General features: G+C 55.5%; 1 protein-coding gene across 12 annotated transcripts in view; it reads left to right on the top strand.

Moving 5' to 3' along the window:
- RERE (arginine-glutamic acid dipeptide repeats) overlaps positions 1-17,842 on the top strand; it is a 461,116-nt gene extending 443,274 nt beyond the window's left edge. For all 12 annotated transcript variants that reach the window (XM_031006017.3, XM_031006032.3, XM_055383731.2 and 9 more), the window contains 11 exons: positions 4,327-4,489; positions 5,458-5,550; positions 6,041-6,240; positions 7,453-7,614; positions 8,421-8,534; positions 8,808-10,153; positions 10,280-10,502; positions 11,349-12,069; positions 14,000-14,146; positions 14,647-14,827; positions 15,126-17,842. In XM_031006017.3, the coding sequence (XP_030861877.3) occupies positions 4,327-4,489; positions 5,458-5,550; positions 6,041-6,240; positions 7,453-7,614; positions 8,421-8,534; positions 8,808-10,153; positions 10,280-10,502; positions 11,349-12,069; positions 14,000-14,146; positions 14,647-14,827; positions 15,126-15,159 (3,384 nt within the window). In that variant the 3' untranslated portion in view covers positions 15,160-17,842. The remainder of the gene's footprint in view (positions 1-4,326; positions 4,490-5,457; positions 5,551-6,040; positions 6,241-7,452; positions 7,615-8,420; positions 8,535-8,807; positions 10,154-10,279; positions 10,503-11,348; positions 12,070-13,999; positions 14,147-14,646; positions 14,828-15,125) is intronic.
- Positions 17,843-20,893: the final 3,051 nt, after the last annotated feature.

A 20,893-nucleotide genomic window follows, 5' to 3' on the forward strand; every position in this document is an offset into this window, starting at 1 on the left:
CTCCAGGCTCCTGGCAACCGCTAGTTTGGTTTTTGTGATCTCTGGGAAGGAGTCACACAGCACCCACCGTCCCTGTCTGCCTGCTTTCATGCAGCATGGTGTTGCTGCATGTGTCAGTGGTCTGTGCCTTTTAATCGCCAAGTTGTAGTCCAGTGAATGTGGGGATACCATTATTTCTTTATCCATTCTCCTGCTCGTGGGCATTTCGGTTGTTTCCGGTTTGGACTGTTAAGAATAGTTTTTGGCTGGGCGCGGTGGCTCACAGCTGTAATCCCAGCACTTTGGGAGGCCGAGGCAGGCAAATCATGAGGTCAAGAGATCGAGACCATCCTGGCAAACACAGTGAAACCCCGTCTCTACTAAAAATACAAAAAAAATTAGCCGGGCGTGGTGGCGGGCTCCTGTAGTCCCAGCTACTCGGGAGGCCGAGGCAGGAGAATGGCGTGAACCCGGGAGGTGGAGCTTGCAGTGAGCCGAGATCACGCCACTGCACTCCAGCCTGGGCGACAGAGCAAGACTCCGTCTCAAAAAAAAAAAAAAAAATAGAATAGTTTCTATGAATGTATCCGTGAAAGTCTTTGTGTGAGAATTTTTTTTTTCTTTTGGGTAAATAAGAGAAGAATTGCTGGGTTGTTTGGTAGATATCGTGGTTTGAGCATTCTGTATTTCCACCAGCAGTGGATGACAGTTCTGGTCACCCCGTCACCTTCCTGAATTGTAAGTTTACCGTTCTTACCACCTGTGACTTCACTGCTGTGGAGGACAGTCCTTCCTGCCTGGTCATTTTCTTTTCTTCTCCTTTTTTTTTTTTTTTTTTTTTTTTTTTAGTAAAAGGCGAAAGATTTATTCGATTTGAAGAGAAACCAGTTGCCTGGTCATTTTCATCCTTGGCACTCAGATGGTGAAATCTGTTCTGGACTACTACTTCTTTAAGTGTCAACAAAAAGTTGATGTTGATTTCAATGTTAGATTTCTTTCTTTTGGGTCTTGATTTTTTTCACTTGTTGGCAGAGATCAGTGAAGCCAGGAGCAAAGGTTTGAAAGTTAAGCCTTTTTTCTGTCTGGCGTGGGGCAGTTTCTTACCTCACTGAACTCTGGCTTCTTGTTTTTAAGTGTTCTTTTATTTTTTTTAAAGAGATGGCCTCTCGCCCTGTCCCCCAGGCTGGAGTGCAGTGGCACAGTTGTAGCTCACTGCAGCCTCAGCCTCCTGGGCTCAAGTGATCCTCTTGTCTCAGCTTCCTGAATAGCTGGTATTACAGGCACACACAAGCACACTGGGCTAATTTTTTAAACTTTTTTGTAGAGATTGTTGCCGAGGCTTGTCTTAAGCTCCTGGCCTCAAGCAATCCTCCTGCCTTGGTCTCCCAAGTAGCTGGGACTGCCGGTGCACACCACCATGCCCAGATAAATTTTTTTTTTTTTTTTTTTTGAGGTTGGGGACAAAATCTCACTATGTTGCCCAGGCTGGTCTTGAACTCCTGGCCTCAAGTGATCCTCCTGCCTCAGCCTCCCAAAGTACTGGTATTACAGGCGTAAACTGCTGCGCCTGGCTTCTTCCCTTAACCTGGGATCTGCAGGTTACTATCTTTTAAAGCCATTTCAAAACATATATATTTGATAAATAGAAATAATTGATTATAACTGTGTGTAGCAATATTGCATTATAGACAAATGCTATTTAGAAAAGTCAGGTTGCTGCTTTTTAACAGCCTTCAGGTAAGACTCGGAGGCATGGCAGAGGCTCAGGTACCACCTTCTCACTTGATTTTTCTCTCCCGTTTTTGGTCCCTTTTGTCTCCTATAGCTTTGCATTTCTTCTTACATCCCAAGCTTTTTTTTTTTCTTTTTTTCTTTTTCTTTGAGACAGAGTCTCACTCTGTCGCCCAGGCTGGAGTGCAGTGGCACGATCTCGGCTCACTGCAAGCTCTCCTTCCCGGGTTCACGCCATTCTCCTGTCTCAGACTCCCGAGTAGCTGGAAATACAGGCATCTGCCACCATGCCCAGCTAATTTTTTGTATTTTTTTTTAGTAGAGACAGGGTTTCACCATGTTAGCCAGGATGGTCTCGATCTCCTGACCTCAGGTGATCCGCCTGCCTCAGCCTCCCAAAGTGCTAGAATTACAGGCGTGAGCCACCGCACCTGGCCACATCCCAAGCTTTTATCATTCAGTAGCCCCTAAAATGACTTGGACTGAGGAAGTAGAAGGAACCACTGTGAGTTTTTTTCTCATTCTTCTTTCAAGCTCTGGAATTGAGCTGTGACTTATCACAGCACCAGTTGCCCTTTTGAGCTCATGAAGCATGACCTTGGACAGAGCATTTGGGGTGTGACTGCTCCCTGCCTTGATTTCTCTTCCATATTTTCTCAGAGGAAAACCAGACACAAGTCAGCGTTTATGTCAGCAGTGATCTTGTAACCCCCTAGCGGGATTTACGAATCTTTTCCGTCTAGCCAACACCCAAGGATCAGTATAGATAAATGCATTTCCAAGTCTGGAAAGCAGGAAGTGAAAAGAGCTAGGAGGTTCACAGATCATGACCTTAGGGGCCAGGATGCTCGTGCCCGCTGGGACAGTTGTAGCTCGCATTCCTAGACTAGCACGGGGGAAAGGAGCCAGTCAGAAATTCCAACGGCAGTATCTGCATTTCTCCTTATCATTCAGTTACCATCTCATGGAACCGAGGGGTGGGCACATGCACATACGTGTAGGGACATGAGTGTGCTTGTCCCGAGATGGCTCCCTGGCCCTGCTGGCCTGGGGTTATGCTTCATCTGCTAGGTATTGGTGATCAGGAGTAATTTGTTAAGTGTTAAGTGCTTGGGGAGGTTGAGACACATCCAGTGCTCCAGGAGATACACGTGATGGGCTTTATAGGCCAGTCAGCCCTCCTTCAAGGCATTCCAGCCCTCCGTTAGGGACCGCAGCCGTGGTCCCACTTCTTACAAAAATGCCCAAGCATAAGATGCAGCAGTGGGCAGTCAAGTACTCAAGGCACGGCATCCCCTGCCTTGCGGAAGCCACCCCCCCACCTAAAATCTGCCCACTTCTCTTGTCACTGTGTTCTGAGGCCATTTCCTCTGGGGGTGTTTTGGATGAAATCTGGTCTGATTGGGTGAGTTTGTCATGTGGCAGCTACATGTCTTTGTTTGGTTTTATTTTAGTCCAACACTAGTCTTTCCATCTACCACTTTCCCCTCTCTCTTTTTGCCTCCTCCATTCACAAGACAGTGTTTGATGAGACAAAGTGGGGGTGCAGGTACCTCCAAGACAACTCCCAGCATCTAGTCGCCAAGCTAATAGACTTTCTACAGTGTTGATTTAATTAGAGGGAAACCAGGTGATCTGTGCTGTCTCACTTGGCTGTTTGTTTTTTGTTTTTTGTTTTTTTTCTTAGTTCTAGGTAAAGAGACTTTATCTTGGGAAGTTTAAGAAATCGTCTTTTGTGTGTAGGGTGAGATGGCAGCCTGCAGCGCCCTGAGGGCTGGGGGTGCCCAAAGTACCCTTTCTTTAAAAAGCTTACATTTGCTATATTTCCAAAAAGATATCTTGCCTTTGTTTCTGCTGGGCCATGAAAAGAAGCCTGACCTTGTGGTATGTGACATTTCACCTTTGCATCAGCACCACTGTGTGTCTGTCCCCTTGTAGTCTTTCTTTGCCAAGCCCAGTCCTTGCCTCTGGACGTCATGCCGGCATGTCAGATGTGGGCCTTCACATGGAGCCAGGTGGAGGCTGTGGAGCAGTTCCCTGAGCATGCAGTCTCTGTTCTTCCCCACCTTCTGTTTGGCCCTGGTTCCTCACCACCTGGGCAGTTTGCTTTGGTTTGTTGGTTGTTTCTGGGGGAGTCTAACTGGCCGGGCATTTCCTTCTCATACCTGTGTGATTTCACTGGCATTACTGTAAGGAAAGCATCGTTGTGTTCACACACATGCACAGACTCACATGCACACACAGCTAGAATGTAAGCTCCTCGTGGGCAGGAATCTTCTCTCCTTTTCATCCATTGTGGATGATGTGTACCTCCCATGTGTACAACAGTGGTGGGGGTCTGACATAGCAGACACCCAACAAGTACTCGTTCTTGGTGTCTGGAAGTCAAGCTGTGCTGGGCTGAGGAGGCGGGCCCCATTCATGCAGTCCACAGGCAGCTCAGTGGCAGTTTCTTGGGCAAGCCCAGTTCCTCTCCCCACTCCAGGAGCGATTGGTCTTTATTCTCATCTCTGGCACAGCTGTTACACACCTAGCTTTCCACTCTGGCAGAGAGGGTGCGGTGGGGCACGGTAAAGCCCCAGGCCCTCACCCACAGTCAGCCCTTCTCTTTTGCAGGGGGAGCTGATCACCTTCTATTACTATTGGAAGAAGACCCCTGAAGCAGCCAGCTCCCGAGCCCATCGTAGGCACCGCAGGCAGGCCGTGTTCAGGAGGATTAAGACTCGCACCGCGTCCACACCCGTCAACACACCCTCCAGACCCCCGTCCAGTGAATTCTGTGAGTAGGGGTCTTGGCATCACAGTGGGTGGAGGGGAGACTGTTCACAGGCAGCCTGTCCCACTCTGGGCCCGTAGGAGCTGATGGCTCCGGGAAGCATGAGGGGGTGTGCACCCGTGCTCCAGTGCATGTGTGAAGCCTGACCTAAATATAGACCGATGGTGGGGGCGGGGAGCAGGACAAGGATTCAGGAGGGAGACTTTAAAACATTATTTGTACATTTAAATATTTCTCATAAACTCAACATCATCTTAGGTTTTTACAAAAAATACACGTCTTGGCCTGGGATGTTTTTGGCCTTGTCCTGGGAAGGTTTTCCATTTGACAGATGATGTACTTGATGTCCTGTTTGAATTCTCATTGCACTTTCGGTTGTAATAAGATCAGATTAACACTTTCTTGTTTTTCATCCTGCTTTACCAAGATCCTCTTTTTGGTCCCAGTATGATGTACAATCTAATGATGCTGGAGCCCACACCTTCTCACCCCTAAAAAACTGGGGTGTAGCAAAAGTGCCTTATAGCTCTGTCCTGGCCCGGGACGCTGAACCTGAGGGGCGCCTGTGTTGCGCATGCAGGCGACCAGAAATCACCTAGCAGGACTGGTTGGGGGTGCTCGGTGAAGATGGAATTTCTCAGGATCGCCTGGGCGTATTAGGGAGGGAGACAGCATGGACGCGCTTGTCCCAGTTCAGACTCACCCGTTATGGGCATCAGTGGCAGGGCAGGCCCTTGAGTATGGCGCCTCACGCACAGGCCCTCTGTCCTGGTGACTGACACTGAGGAGTTCGAAGTGGTCCTTTGCAGACACTGTCCTACCTCAGCCTGTGCAGCCAGCCGCTCTGACTGGCGGCCAGAACCTGCAGTAGGCCAGAGGTCACAGGCGTCCCCCATCCCCCGCCACCGGCCCGGCCTTGGCTGAGCATGATGGTGTCTCCCCCACCCCTACTATGTGCCTGCCATGCCCAGTGGACCTAAGTTCAGCCAGTGAAGATGACTTCGACAGTGAGGACAGCGAGCAGGAGCTGAAGGGGTACGCCTGCCGCCACTGCTTCACCACCAGTAAGTGACCTCGTCACGCTCCTGGGTCGGGGCGGGGGCACAAGCACTTCCATGTTCTGAACATTTCATGCATCCAGCTGGAAACCTGCCAGGGACAGTACTTGATTTGACATTTGCATTGTGCTTCGGGATTAGAGAAAGTTAGAAATGTTTAGTTTACTTTACTCCGCTGCTTGGCAGTCGGTATGGAATACTGACTGGTAGGCAGGACAGATTGAGTGGGAGTTGGGGGTTGACACTGTAGTTTCTAGGAGCTTGCTACCAGCTTTTCCTGGGCACCCCAAGATGAAGTGGGCAGCAGATGCCCCCGAAACCCTTTCCTGGCCTTGGGGGAGCATGGCAGCACTAGCCCTGGGGTGTTGGGGCCCAGGGCTGCATGGTGCTGGTGGCATCAGGTTTGGGTAGAGCCCACAGAAGGGTCCCTCTGCCCAGACATCCCCAGGGAGAGGGATGGTTTCCAAGGCTGGCCCCCGCCACTTCCCTCACACAGCCTCCAAAGACTGGCACCACGGAGGCCGAGAGAACATCCTGCTTTGCACCGACTGTCGCATCCACTTCAAGAAATACGGCGAGCTCCCGCCCATCGAGAAGCCCGTGGACCCGCCACCGTTCATGTTCAAACCCGTCAAGGAAGAGGATGATGGGCTCAGTGGGAAGCATAGCATGAGGACACGGCGGAGTCGGGGCTCGGTGAGTCCCCTGGGGCCATGGGGCTCCTGGCAACTTCTTCAGTTTCCTGGGATGTGTGGGGGCTTGAGCCTCCCAGGGGGAGGAAGCGAAAGTCTTGTTTACCAGACAAAGTCCTGGAGGGGAGCTGCTTTGCCTGAGGCGGTAGCTTGCCTGTGGGCTGGGAAGAGTTCTCTGTTCTCTCCTTCGAGGGGCCCCAGGGTGGCATCCTGCTCTGGGTTTTGTAGCAAGCTCTTAGCTTCTGGCTCAGTGCAGGCTCTCCAAGGCCCCTCTTGCTCTCCAAGGCTGCTGCTTGTGGTGTCACTTCCATTGTAGCAAATCTCTGCTATTTTAAACTTGCAGGCTCTTTTGTGTTAGGGTGTTTGTGATTTTTTTTAAATGTTTGATCCCGTTTTGGAAACTTCCGATACATTTTTCTGCTCACTGCATAGCTCCTCCCATAAAGAGACTTTGTTTCCTAGGTTGGAAATGTGCCAGAGACTTTGGGAGAGGCTTTTTCCAGGTTTGGGGCTGAGGGTACTGACAGGGTCTTTCCCTTCAGCCTTCCTTATGGCCCCTTCTGGCAGGTGGGTGGGACCATCCACCTTCCTCTGCCCCTTGTATGCCGTCAAGGCTGCTGGCAGCCTGGCCCCCACTCACTCAGAAGGGAGCAGGTCAACCAGCCAGAACCATTGTCTCCTGATCTCTTCTGAGCCCTCATGGCTTTGCAGAAACATGCTGAAGCGCTCGGTGGCTTGGGGAGCTGAGCTGCTTTATTTGACAGCTTCATCTCTTTGGGTCACTTCCTGTCCTGTCAGATTAAATCCACAAGTGTTTGATTTCATTTGGTTTGGTTGGGAGAATGGACGGTTATGAGGAATAAACAGAAAGAGTGTAGGGTGCTTTAAAGATGGCCCCAGGCGACTTTCTGCCGCTCAGAAAGTGTGGTTCCTTTCCAGCACACGTTGTTCAGGACAGTCCCTTGGGATGAGTGCTTTAGGTTTGAGAACCGCCCTCTGGCGTGAGCCCACTGATTTCCCCACCTCTTCCCTGAGCTCCACACCGACCTTCATGCAGCCAGGGACAGGCAGGGTGGCCTGTTGTTTGCCAAGGTCTAGGATTTGCTGAGAGGCTGATGGGGTGTGCTCTTCAGGCTCCTGCCTGTGGGTTGGGCTCAGGTGGGTCCACATGGGGACTGGGAATCTGGTGTCACCAGTCTTTGGTTTGGGTGGGCAGATGTCGACACTACGCAGTGGTCGGAAGAAGCAGCCAGCCAGCCCTGATGGTCGCACCTCACCCATCAATGAAGACATCCGCTCCAGCGGCCGGAACTCCCCCAGCGCTGCCAGCACCTCCAGCAATGACAGTAAAGCAGAGACAGTGAAGAAGTCAGCCAAGGTCAGGTGCTGGGGGGATAGTAGGGTCTACTCTGTCCCTCCCTTGCATTAAAACTGGTTTGCTGGTGTTCGTGATCAGCTCCCTCAGACACGAGGATGCAGCTCATTCATGGAGCCTGTCTGGACACCAGCATTGTCCTGGCCTAGGGGCTGCAGACCGAAGGCTGGGGGCCTAGAGAAAGGGGCTCGAGCACCAACTCTTGGGGGCCACCTCTGCCTCAAGCTTCCCAGGTTCTCAGAGAGTGTGGGGAGTGGTTAGAACAGCTCCCTCCAGAGCCAAGTACAGTCCTCCCTTGGTATCCATTAGAGATTGGCTCCAGAGCCTCCACCGCCCAGGATACCAAAATCCACAGGTGCTCAAATCTCATATACATCAACACATGGTTTGCATGTAACCAATCACATCCTCCTGTAGACTCTAAATCATCCCTAGGTTACTTCTACTGCCCAGTGCAATGTAAATGCAGTATAAACAGTGGTTCCACTGTCTAGTTCAGGAGATAATGGCAAGAAAACACTGTGTGCACGTTCAGTCTAGATGGAACCATCACAGTCCTGCCTACATTTTCAGTCCGCGGTTGCTTGAATCTGAGGATGCAAACCCACAGGTGCAGAGGGCTGGCTGTCATTCCCACCCCCAGATACGTGTTCCTTCTTGGCCCCAGTTGACCCTTCTTGAGCTTTTTGCTCTTGGAGATGGAACTCAGAATGAGGGAGCAAAGTGTCTACAAACCGTCATTTCCTTGCTGAGGTTGATGGGATGGTCTCCCTTGGCCTGATTGCTCCTTGTGGGCTTTTCCCCTGCAGAAAGTGAAGGAGGAAGCCTCTTCCCCTCTTAAGAGTAACAAACGCCAGCGGGAGAAGGTGGCCTCTGATACGGAGGAGGCTGACAGGACCAGCTCCAAGAAGACAAAAACGCAGGTGAGGTTTGCTGCTGAGCCTTGCTGAGTAAAGCTAATGCTTCTTCAGAAGCCCCCAGCCGGGGTTCTCCGTAGTTGGTGGCTGTGCCCTGTCTCCTAGGGCGGGGCTGGAGTGGCCTTCGACACTGGCTGGGTCAGGGCACGACCTGTGGTCCCGGAGCCAAGCTTGCTGCTTCATCTGCACAAACCATTACTGTGTGTCTGGCACTGGTGGTGCAGAGCAGACAGGGCTCTGCCCTCCTGGGACTTCCATCCTTCCCTTCTCTGACTCTAGGAGATCAGCAGGCCCAACTCGCCATCTGAAGGTGAGGGAGAGAGTTCAGACAGTCGCAGCGTCAACGATGAGGGTAGCAGTGACCCCAAAGACATCGACCAGGACAATCGCAGCACGTCCCCGAGCATCCCCAGCCCCCAGGACAATGAGAGTGACTCGGACTCGTCAGCCCAGCAGCAGATGTTGCAGGCCCAGCCCCCAGCCTTGCAGGCTCCCACTGGGGTCACCCCAGCTCCCTCCTCAGCTCCTCCAGGGACCCCTCAGCTGCCCACGCCAGGGCCCACGCCCTCTGCCACTGCAGTTCCCCCACAGGGCTCCCCCACGGCCTCCCAGGCCCCTAACCAGCCGCAGGCTCCCACAGCGCCTGTTCCCCACACCCACATCCAACAGGCACCGGCCTTGCACCCCCAGCGGCCACCCTCACCGCATCCCTCGCCACATCCCCCACTGCAGCCTCTGAATGGGTCGGCGGGCCAGCCTTCTGCACCCTCTCATGCCCAGCCCCCCCTGCACGGTCAGGGCCCACCCGGCCCTCACAGCCTGCAGGCTGGGCCCCCGCTGCCCTTTGGCCTCCCTCCCCAGGCCTCCCAAGGCCAGGCCCCTCTGGGGACCTCCCCAGCAGCAGCGCACCCTCACACCTCCCTGCAGCTGCCAGCCTCTCAGTCAGCGCTGCAGTCCCAACAGCCTCCACGGGAGCAGCCCCTGCCACCAGCGCCCTTGGCCATGCCCCACATCAAGCCCCCGCCTACCACTCCCATCCCCCAGCTGCCGGCGCCACAGGCCCACAAGCACCCTCCCCACCTCTCGGGGCCCTCACCCTTCTCCATGAATGCCAACCTGCCGCCCCCTCCAGCCCTGAAGCCCCTGAGCTCCCTGTCCACACATCACCCCCCATCGGCTCACCCCCCACCCCTGCAACTCATGCCTCAGAGCCAGCCATTGCCCTCCTCGCCCGCCCAGCCCCCCGGACTGACCCAGAGCCAGAACCTGCCCCCGCCCCCTGCCTCCCACCCCCCTACAGGCCTCCACCAGGTGGCCCCCCAACCCCCGTTTGCTCAGCACCCCTTTGTCCCTGGAGGCCCTCCTCCCATCACCCCTCCGACCTGCCCCTCCACCTCTACCCCACCGGCGGGACCTGGCACCTCGGCCCAGCCACCCTGCTCTGGTGCGGTGGCTTCAGGAGGCAGCATAGCGGGGGGGTCGTCCTGCCCACTCCCCACCGTCCAGATCAAGGAGGAGGCTCTGGACGACACTGAGGAGCCTGAGAGCCCCCCTCCCCCACCAAGGAGCCCGTCCCCTGAGCCCACTGTGGTGGACACCCCCAGTCACGCCAGCCAGTCAGCTAGGTACGCTTCCTAGTGCTCCAGGACGGGTCAGGCACAGGTGGGCTGGTGGGGGCAAGTTCTGGTGGGAGGGAGGGCCAGGGGTGGGTCTTGGCAGGAGCTCCCAGCAAGATCTGTGGCTTTTCTCAGGTTCTACAAACACCTGGACCGGGGCTACAACTCGTGTGCCCGGACAGACCTGTACTTCATGCCTCTGGCCGGGTCCAAGTTGGCCAAGAAGAGGGAGGAGGCCATTGAGAAGGCCAAGCGCGAGGCTGAGCAGAAAGCCCGAGAGGAGCGAGAGCGGGAGAAGGAAAAGGAGAAGGAGCGGGAGCGGGAGCGAGAGCGGGAGCGCGAGGCAGAGCGGGCAGCTGTGAGTCCAGGGTTGGCGAGGTGTGAGGGGGGCGCTGGTCCATCCTGCGCCTGGGAGCCACGCTGGGCCACCGAGCTCTGCCCTTGGCTGCCTGACTCGGCCTCCTGGCAGCTAGAGGGTTGGGTGCTATTTACACCCCGTCTCCATACCTCTGACGGGTGCTGCACATCCGAAGCTGCCGGGGTAACTGCGCATGGCAGGTCTAGGCTGACTCCCAGCAGTGACTGTGCGTCCTCCTACCGGAGGGCCTTCGAGGAAAGGGCCTGTCTTTCTCCTGCAGCCTTTGGGTTCATAACTTCTAAGTAATTTGAAGGAGTCGGGGAGAAGCACAAGGGGGCGCCTTGAGAGAAGACCTGAGCGCTCAGGCGGTAACCAGGCTGCGAGGGGCCTCTCCAGCTGCCCTGCCTTTGTGGCCTCCTCATGGGCTGGGTGCTGTGGTGGTGGCCAGCTCTCTGCTGTCGCGGGAAGGAAAGGGCAGCCAACCCAGGAAGTGGCATGAGGGACTGCCAGTGAGGTTCCTGGCCTGCTGGGCTCACTCACCCATGCCCCCCAGCTGTCACTCCCAGACACAACCCTCACACGTGGACAACCCATGCATGAGCTTAGTTTCACAGGGACACATTCCCATCTGGGCCTGAGGGGAGCTGCGGGCACAGGTGAGCCCGACCCTGCGGGGCCTGGACTGCATCCTGGTGTCAGGCCAAGGCAGGGCCGGGTCTCCGTGGAGAGACCAGGTTGGCCTGTCAGAGCAGGCCAGGAGCAGGACCAGGCCCACCTCCGCAGTGTGGACCAAGCGGAGACCCCAGGTGCTTGGGGGACCCCTCACGCTTTCTTTTCCTTCTGCAGAAGGCGTCCAGCTCAGCGCATGAAGGTCGCCTCAGTGACCCACAGCTCAGTGGTCCTGGCCACATGCGGCCATCCTTCGAGCCACCACCAACCACCATTGCTGCTGTGCCCCCCTACATCGGGCCCGACACACCTGCCCTTCGGACTCTGAGCGAGTACGCCCGGCCCCATGTCATGTCGCCCACCAACCGCAACCACCCCTTCTACATGCCCCTTAACCCCACGGACCCCCTGCTGGCCTACCACATGCCTGGCCTCTACAACGTCGACCCCACCATCCGCGAGCGGGAGCTCCGGGAGCGGGAGATCCGAGAGCGGGAGATCCGGGAGCGTGAGCTGCGGGAGAGGATGAAGCCGGGCTTCGAGGTGAAGCCCCCAGAGCTGGACCCCCTGCACCCAGCCGCCAACCCCATGGAGCACTTTGCCCGGCACAGCGCCCTCACCATCCCCCCGACCGCCGGGCCCCACCCTTTTGCTTCTTTCCACCCGGGCCTGAACCCCTTGGAGAGGGAGAGACTGGCCCTGGCGGGCCCCCAGCTGCGGCCCGAGATGAGCTACCCTGACAGACTGGCAGCCGAGCGTATCCACGCAGAGCGCATGGCATCGCTGACCAGCGATCCCCTGGCCCGACTGCAGATGTTCAACGTGACTCCGCACCATCACCAGCACTCTCACATTCACTCCCACCTCCACCTCCACCAGCAGGACCCCCTCCACCAAGGTGCGTGCCCCGGCGTGGCAGGTGAGGGGTGCAGAGCCTGATGAGTGACAGTCACCATCCAGGAGCAGAAACTGTTCTTTTCTGAACAGATCCCTCATTCCTGGCAGATCTTAGAAGAGCTCAGCATCCACCACCGTCACGGTTTTGCTGTATTGCAGTCTCTCCTCGGCCCCGCAGCTCTCCAGAACTGCAAGGCCTCAGACAGCTGCAGCATGCGGGTGAAGCCTGGGTTCTTGGCCCTGTGCCTGGGATGGAGGGAAGTGGCCTAGGCCCACAGGGCAGGGTAAGGGCAGCAGAGCAGTGTCATGTGGCCTTTGGAGCCAAGGAACGTACAGATAAGGCACTGGGCTACTCAAGGGTCGCTGAGGGAGAATTAAAAGCACAGTCCTCTTCCCTTGAGGAGCGAGGCTGGGCAGGCCTCCTGCTGGCTTTGGCTGAGTTTTCTGAGCTGACCCACCTGGCCAGGGCTGCCCAGTCCTGTCCACCCTGGAAGTGGGAGCTCCTTAAGGCCACTCATTGACCAGCTGTGGGGAGGCTGCTCTGAGGCAGAGGCAGGCCCAGCTGTCATCCTCACTCCCTCTGCAGCCTGGTGAGGTGGCGCAGGGGGTGGCCGCTGCGCTTATGAGGAGGCAGGTTCACTCCAGGGGACTTGGAGTACAGGTCCTGCGGTACAGCCTGCGTGCAGGACTTCCTCACTGGCCACCCTCCAGTGTGGGGCAGGATGACCGATAGAGCAGGGCCCAGAGGGAGGGCGGGGAGCCACCTTAACTGGAGGCACCGGGCGCCTCCCCTGCCCCTGTACCCAGTCCTGACATGGGAGAGCACTCACCATTGCCGTCCTCATATCTGAAGCTCTGTTGACACCTGGTGTAGACCTTACAAGCCTCAGTATGAGCAGTGTTGAGGACAGGTAGTCATTTGTTCATTCATGCATCATTCATTCAGCAAGTGTTTACTGAACCCCTGGAATGTGCCAGGCACAGTTGTAGGTGCTGGCAGAACCCCTGTCCACATTTACCTTCCAGTTTGGGGAGATAGTTGAAAGATGTGTGCCACGTTGTGAGAGGCAGAAAGTATATGTTCTGGAAAAAAATAAATCCAGAAGAGGGGATCCAGGAGAGCTGGGCACAGGGGCAGTATGGCGGTTTCGAGAAGGCCGTCAGGAGAGGTCCGCTGAGGAGGTAGCAGAGACATGGAGGAGATGAAAGGGCAAGCTGTGGAAAATCGGGGCAAGAGCAGCCACAGAGGCAGAGGGGGGGCTCCCAATCTTCCAGGGACCCCAGGGCAGCCTGGCTGGAGGTGGCAACCCTGAAATCCCTGCCAGCGCCTGTGTTGGCTGGAGCTGGGAGATAGGAGGTGAGGGCAGGAGGTGGTGCAGTGAGGTCAGATCAAGGCAACGTTCTGAAGGGAGAGACGCAAGATTTGTGCCAGCAGAGAAGAGAGGGCAGTGCTGGGCCAGGTCCCCGTTCTGTGCCACCCACTCTGCTGGCCTCCTTTAGGTTCTGCGAGTGAAGAGCAGGGAGACAGCCCTGGGCAGGGGGTGCCAGCCCAACAGCCGCTGGCGCAAGGCTGTATGTTCCTGTGACCTGACAGGCAGAGGGCAGGCCCAGGTGGCCGGCGAGAGGGACCCTGCTGATCCCGGGTCCTCGACAAAACTGGCCTGGGATTGCCTGTTAGAGGCACTCCACAAGCGGACGAGGAAGTGCCTGCATCAGCGGTGGGCTCGTCACTTCTCTCGGCCTCTGGAGCTCTTGCTGAAGGTGGAGGCAGCCACTTTGGGGCAGGGCCACCTGTAGCCAGGTGGTGCATCCAGCCCTGGTGACCAGGAGCCATCCTGGGTGAGGAGGAAGTCATCGGTCATTCCAGCCAAGGGGGACAAACATCGAAGAGCTGCACACCGCCTCCATCTGGCGTTTTGTCCTTTCCTTAGGTTCAGCAGGCCCCGTTCACCCGCTGGTCGACCCCCTGACTGCCGGCCCCCACCTGGCTCGCTTCCCCTACCCGCCTGGCACTCTCCCCAACCCTCTGCTTGGACAGCCCCCCCACGAGCACGAGATGCTTCGCCACCCAGTTTTCGGTAAGACTTCCCCTCCAGGAGGGGCGGGGAGGCTGTGTGAGGGTTGGGTTGGGGTCTGGTCTGCTGTCTTCATTCATCACTCATTCATTCATTCATGCATTGAGCAGGTGGGTTCGCTCCCCCTGCATGCAGGGGGTCCGTGGGGGAACAAGCCTCCTGCCCTCTGGGGGCTGTCTGGGGTAGGGGTCATAAATGCATCAGCCTTGCTAAAAGCCGGTGAAAGTAGCAGAGGGGACTCATGGGAGGTCTCTGAAGGAGAAGCACTTGGGCTGAGGCCTGGGAGGAGGGGCCAGGCAGGTCCAGGCAGAGGCACCCAAGGGCACCTCCTGCCTCCCCAGAGGCTCTGCCCTCCGGCTGTCTGCAGAATCTGGGAGGGGCTGGCTCCTGTGTCCGAACTGGCACCTCTCCTGTGCTCTTTGCCATTTGCTGTGCCTGTGCCACCCTGGTCTTGGCCAGTCGTCTGGCTATTTCTGTAGCGCAGGTTGTTTTGTGTTTGGCAGGCACCCCCTACCCCCGAGACCTGCCTGGGGCCATCCCACCCCCCATGTCAGCAGCCCACCAGCTGCAGGCCATGCACGCCCAGTCAGCCGAGCTGCAGAGACTGGCCATGGAGCAGCAGTGGCTGCATGGACACCCCCACATGCATGGTGGCCACCTACCAAGTCAGGAAGATTATTACAGGTGAGGCGGGGTGCTGGGAGGGAGTGGAGGGGGTATCTGAGCCCAGGCTCCCAACCTCCCCGTGTGCCCAGGGCCAGGCTCCTCCCCCTCGGCCTGCTGGGCCCTGGAGGGGACATTGTGGAACCACGGTGATGGGAGAAACAGAGGAAGGGAGGTGTTGAGAGGGTAGGTCAGCTACACAGGAGGCTGCGGGCTTGGGGTTGGATTGCCTGGCTGTTGTCTTTGGGGTTGCCTCCAGCCTGCGTGACTGCCTGCCTAGGCCTGAGACTAAATACGCTTTCCTGTTTTGTCTTTCCAGTCGACTGAAGAAAGAAGGTGACAAGCAGTTATAAGTTATTTATTTGTTAACGCTGGCTGTGGAAACCCCAGTTCTTGGGGGGAGAAACAGGACTTTTTACATACAATAGGAGCTGCAAAAGCAAAAAGAATATCTTCTAAAGATTTCTTTATATATTTAAAAACCCACAACTAAAAATGTATCCACATAGTAGTGTTCGTTTGTCGAGAGGATTTCCTGAGACTGGTTTGGATCTCCCTGCATGACAGTCCCCCAGAAACTTAGTGAGTCCTGGACTGGACTGAACATCCAGAAAGCTTCCCTGCAATCTTGGGGTTTGGCTTTAGTTTTCTTTTCCTTGATTTCTCAGTAGGTGCTAGAATCCAGTTCACACCCTTCACTGTGCGTGCAGACACACTGACACACTCCGCCACGAGTGCTCCAGAGCCCACGAGGCTTGCAGATCGGGGGCATAGGAATTTGGAATCCAAGAGCTATAATTTTTAAAAAAAAATCTTTTATTTTAATACATTGTAGGAAATCTTCATAATTGGAGAAAGTTCTGCAGCATGGCTTTTTACGTCTGTAAATAAATAATTTTAGAACAGCCTTTTTTTCTTCCATAAACTACTATTGTGATCTATTTTTTCCAGCCATGTCACTAATTGTGAATTCCTACCAACTATTGACAGAATACAGAGTTGATTTTTTAATAAAAAGTTATATATAATTATCCCTTTAATTAAAGGGAGCAAAGGGGCGTTCCACATGGACAGAGGCTTGGACCGAGGCCTGGTCACAGCAGCGAGCATCCAGGGTTTGCAGGGAGAATGTTACAGACTCTGTTTTCTGCCTTGCGTTTCACTTGTGTCTGCTCCTAGCCTGTGCTCTGCCAGCAGCACAGACATCTGCTCCATCAGACCTCTTCCATTTTGCACAGGGCGTGCAGGAGGTGAATGTTCACTTCCTGTTCTCCAGTGTCACTGTTCTGTTTCCACGGGTTGGAAAGCGCATGGGCCTGTGTCCATTGTAGATTTCCTTCTAGATTTCTATGTACACACACTTGATTGTTCTGGATGAATGTCTTTTTTAATACTCCGAAAATTTCATCATCTAAGAAAATGATTCCATACAAATAACTCAGCACACAAGTGACCCAGGACATATGCCTGCCAAAGGGATGTGTTAGAAGGCTGCCTTCTCATGCGCATTGTCACTTGATCTTGTGGTGAGGACGGCCCCATCTTTCTTGCCACAGATTGAGGCCACTTTTGAGCAAGGGAGATCTGGAGTTAAGACAGGTGTTGGGGGCAGCCTGTATTTTACCCTAGGGGCAGGTCTGCATGGTGACCCCACATCGCACTGGTAAACCATTTGGGTCCCACTCTTCATCCTGGAAGTGGGAACTGGAGTCCCACCCACAGTGCAGTCAGAAAGCATGCTGTGTGGGGGCTGCTTCTCAGGAGGCCAGGCCCTTCTGAGCGGAACCGTCCTGGAGAGAGCCTGCCCTCGTTTCCAGGCCGCAGCCGTAACGCACTTTTTCCCAGGCTGAGGGCAGGTGTTCTGGGGTGTCTGCCCTCTGTCGGCCCTGCTTCCTGCCAGGACGTGGCCTCTTCCGATCCTTTTCTCTCAGACGCTTGAGGGCTCTTCTGCCATTGTGCTGGTCCCATCCCAAGAATTGTAGGACAGAGACCACACTGGGTCGGCGGACACAAAGTCCATCCAGGACCCAGGCCGCAGAGGGAGCAGGAAGAGATGCTGATAGTTTGATCTAGAAACCAGCAGCTACTGGCTCAAATTCAGGTTCTGGAGTCAAATAGCGACATTTCCAGTTTCTCTTAAAAACCGTGTTTGGTTTCAGTTGGGATAGGCTTGTTTTGTCTGTTGAAAATGTTTCTAGTTTTTTTTCTTTCATTTTTCTCTCATTCCATTTCTGCCTTAACTTTAGTTTCTTCACGGGGAGGCAAAGCTCACATGAACCTTTTGTCGTGGGACTTCAGGCCACATTGGCTTGAAGGCATTCGTTTCTTTCTGGGGTGGGGACAGGCCCTCATGGCAGTCTTGTTCCCGTGGCTCTGAGTGAGGCCTCTTCCTGCTGGGCTCCCAGACTCCTGCATCCAGGCCCCCACCTTCTCGGCTTCTGGTTTTTCTTTCTTTCTTTGTGGTAGAACACAACATCTACCATTCAGTTAAACCTTCTTTATCTCCTCCTCTGGCATCCATTTTTCCAAAGAAGAGTTGAGTCCTCTGAGGTCTGTGCTTGAAAGCCATCCGAAGGCATTCTTGTTAGCTTTGCTTTTCTCCCCGTATCCCAAGGCGAAGCACTGAGATTCTTCCATCTAAAAAACCCTCGACCCGAAACCCTCACCAGATAAACTACAGTTTGTTTAGGAGGCCCTGACCTTCACGGTGTCTTTGAAGCCCAGCCACTCGGTTTCCTTCGGATTTTCCTCCCCTTGTTCGGGGTTTGGTTTGGCTCCTCTGTGTGTGTCCATATCTTGTTCGGTGTCCTCGAGGTTGAGCTTCACTCCACTGCGGCAGAGGCAGCGTGCACACTCGGATTTGCTACGTTTCTATATATCTTGAAGCTAAATGTATATATGAGTAGTTTGCCATGAGATAACACAGTGTAAACAGTAGACACCCAGAAATCGTGACTTCTGTGTTCTCTCCATTTGAGTATTTTGTAATTTTTTTGAAATATTTGTGGACATAAATAAAACCAAGCTACACTACAACCCCTGGGTGTCTGCCGTGCACTGTCTCATTCCTGGAGAGTGGGCGGGGATCCTGGCTGTTACCCCAGGTGGGGAAGGGACAGAGGGAGAGTCGGCTGTTCCCTGCTGCTCGGGACCCTGTTTGCATCCCAGAGTGGCTTCCAGAAACATTCTCTGTCTAGGAAGAGGCTTTCCCTGGTGAGGGTGCTGTCTTTCTTTGGAGGCTCCCCAAGCAGCGGGATGGGCCCTAAGCAGGCACTGGCATTGGGACTAAGAGCATCTTCCCCCACCGCTTGCTATTCACCCCACACCTCTAATCCGTGGGCATTACCAGCATGTATGGGCATGTGGCACCCTCCCTGCTCAGGAGACACATCGGAACCACCCCATCCTAGCGGCCTCCTGCCTGGCCCCCATCTGCCTCCCCGTGGCCTGCCAGTGCCCTCACACCCCACCCCCAGCCGCCCAGCTCTAGAGCTGCACTCCAGGTGGAGGATGCATCCCAGGCCTAAGGGGCTCTAACCCTCCAAAGGGGCTGCAGGCAGCCTGCAGGGTGTGGACATGGCCACGGGGGGGCAGGCGTTGGAATTGCGCTGTGGCTTCAGAACCTGTCGGCATTTTCCTGAAGCCTCAGGATTGTCCCCGGAAATGTGTGTCCACCCTTTGTCATCTGGGATAGGGCCATGGGTTTCTAGGTGTTTGCAGACATGGGGCAAGAGCAGCCCAGAAAGCTGACTGTTGGTAAACTGCCCTCAAACCAGGCAGGGTCCGCCACGTGGTAAAGACTTGGGGAGCAGCAGGCACCAGGCACTGCCTCTCTCAGGACCTGAGAAAGCTTCGCCATGCAAAGACCCGAGTGGCGCACACGATGACGGCCGTTGAGGCGAACAGCAGGGGTCCTGCTCAGCAGCGTGGCTGACCAGGGCACAGGGATGGGCCCGCAGGCCGGCCACGGGAGCCCCGGGTGGCTCTCAGTCCAGGTCTTGGGTGAGAGGATGGCACTGGGGTGGCTGGGAGAGGCTGGAATCCAGGCGCCGTCTTTGTGGGTCTCCGGGACTGTGCCCCTTAGGAAGCTGCAGGGTTTAACAGGTACAGGTCTGTGAAGTGTAGATTTCAGGGTGATTAAACGGTTGGATCCAAGCATCTTGAGGAGAGAGTAGATTCATGCTACAACAAGGCCTTATCAGAGCTGGACAGCTTCTCAGGCATGAACAGCTGTGGCCATTGTCACCACTCTGCCACGCACCCATGTGAGGAAGAGGGCCGGGAATGCTAACCAGACATCTGCTGGGTGGACAGGGCGGAGGGAAGTGGTGCTGTCCTCCAGCAGCACCCCAAAGCCAGGCCCTCGCCTCTTGCTGCCCCAACGATGTCCCGCGTGCCCTCTGCCCCTTTGTTCCTGGAAACGCATCCTCAGCTTGAGCATGGTGGCTCAGCAGCCCCGCTGGTTCCACTGCAGGTGGGCTAGGAAGATGGCACTTTGCAGGGCATGGTGTAAGTGTCAGGGCCTCAGCACAGTATAGGTGTGCAGCTGGGTGTGTGGCTGCATTGTTGATAATTGTCCATGGTAAGTCTAGGGAGGGAGAGACCTCACTTAAGCCTCACCTGGGTAAGTCAAGATCACGCATCTGAAGGGCAAGGATGCACCGTGGAGAGATCAGCGGTGGCCTCCCCCCCACACACGAGATTGCAAGCTTCCAGGCCCTCAAAAATCAGCACTGGTGAGCTATACAATTGTGGATGTGATCAGCTGATGAGTGGTGGCGGGTGGGGGGGGGGGGGGGCGGTCAGGGCCAGCGCCCTTCTATGTGGAAGCTGAGATGTGGGGAGCCATCATCTAAGCTAAGAGCCCTCACTAGCCCCAGCCTGACCACATGGTGAGACCCAGGGCAGTGTGACTGGGCACCAGCACAGACTTCAGTGACCACCATCAGCCTCACCTGACCAGCCCAGAAGGCTTGGGTACATATCTGAACTCAGAGCTTTGAAATCAGAACCAGCTACCCAGATACTGGGGATGAAGCTGCCAGGCCCCAAGACCAGTGGAAAAGTCTGTCCTGCACTGGACCCCTGGGGCCCTTCCTGCTGCCCAGTGGAGACCCAGGAACAGCGGGGTCCTTGGCCTCCCTACCCCCTCCTAAGGAGGATCTGCCAGATGAGCCAGCCAAGGGAGGCAGCCGCACATTTGGCCATCCAGTTGGACTGATACGGGCTGCAGGATAAAGCCAGCTCTTTCTGGTTCATAAGATTCCTGGACCTCCCGTTAGAAGGCAGGGCCTGGCTGGAGCTGGCATCCCTCGTGGATCCCCGGGGGGCCAGGAACAGCCTCCTACTCAGCCCCTGATGAGCTCCAGCTGCAGATGCCTCACCGGGTCCTCTCGGAGGCGGCATTGTCGGCCTTTTGACAGTCTCGGTATCTGAGGTCCTTTCCCTGAATCCCCACTGGGTTCCTAGCTGCCCTGGAATCCTTGGCAACTCAAGTTCTGGGCCCTGGTTCTCTGCTCCTCCAACTCAAGGTGGCTTCTCTAGTGGCTGTCTTTGTCAAGAGTGGTCATTGTTCCCTTTTGACACCTCAGGGACCCAGGCTGCAGAAGTCCCCCTGTATCTCCTGCAGCCCAGTTCTGTGTATGCACAGGCACCCGGGCCCCTTCTTAATGAACCAAGATTGTGGAAGGCACTTGCTCTGCAGATATTGGAGGGATGGATGGATGGGTGGAGGGACCCTGCTGGATGGATGGATGGATGGATGGATGGACGGATGGACGGACGGACAGACGGACGGACGGACGGACAGATGGGCCCTGCAGGGCAAGGTTCCTTGTTGCCAGTCCAGACGTGCTATTGGAAAGTGGGTGTGAAGGACGAGATAGAAGGACCTTTTGGATTGACTTAGGAAGGTTTCCCAGGGACGCATCTGCTGGGCACCTGGAGACCCTCCCTTCACATTCTCTTGACTGTGCCTGCCGTGTGGGCCCTGCAGTCCCTCTGACTCCAACCCTGGTTGACACCATCTTAGAAGTGGGGAATGGGGCTTGGGGGATCAGCTTCTGATGAACCCCTAGGGTTTGAGTA

Source organism: Gorilla gorilla, chromosome 1, assembly GCF_029281585.2.
Source record: "Gorilla gorilla gorilla isolate KB3781 chromosome 1, NHGRI_mGorGor1-v2.1_pri, whole genome shotgun sequence".
Taxonomy (NCBI): Eukaryota; Metazoa; Chordata; class Mammalia; order Primates; family Hominidae; genus Gorilla; species Gorilla gorilla.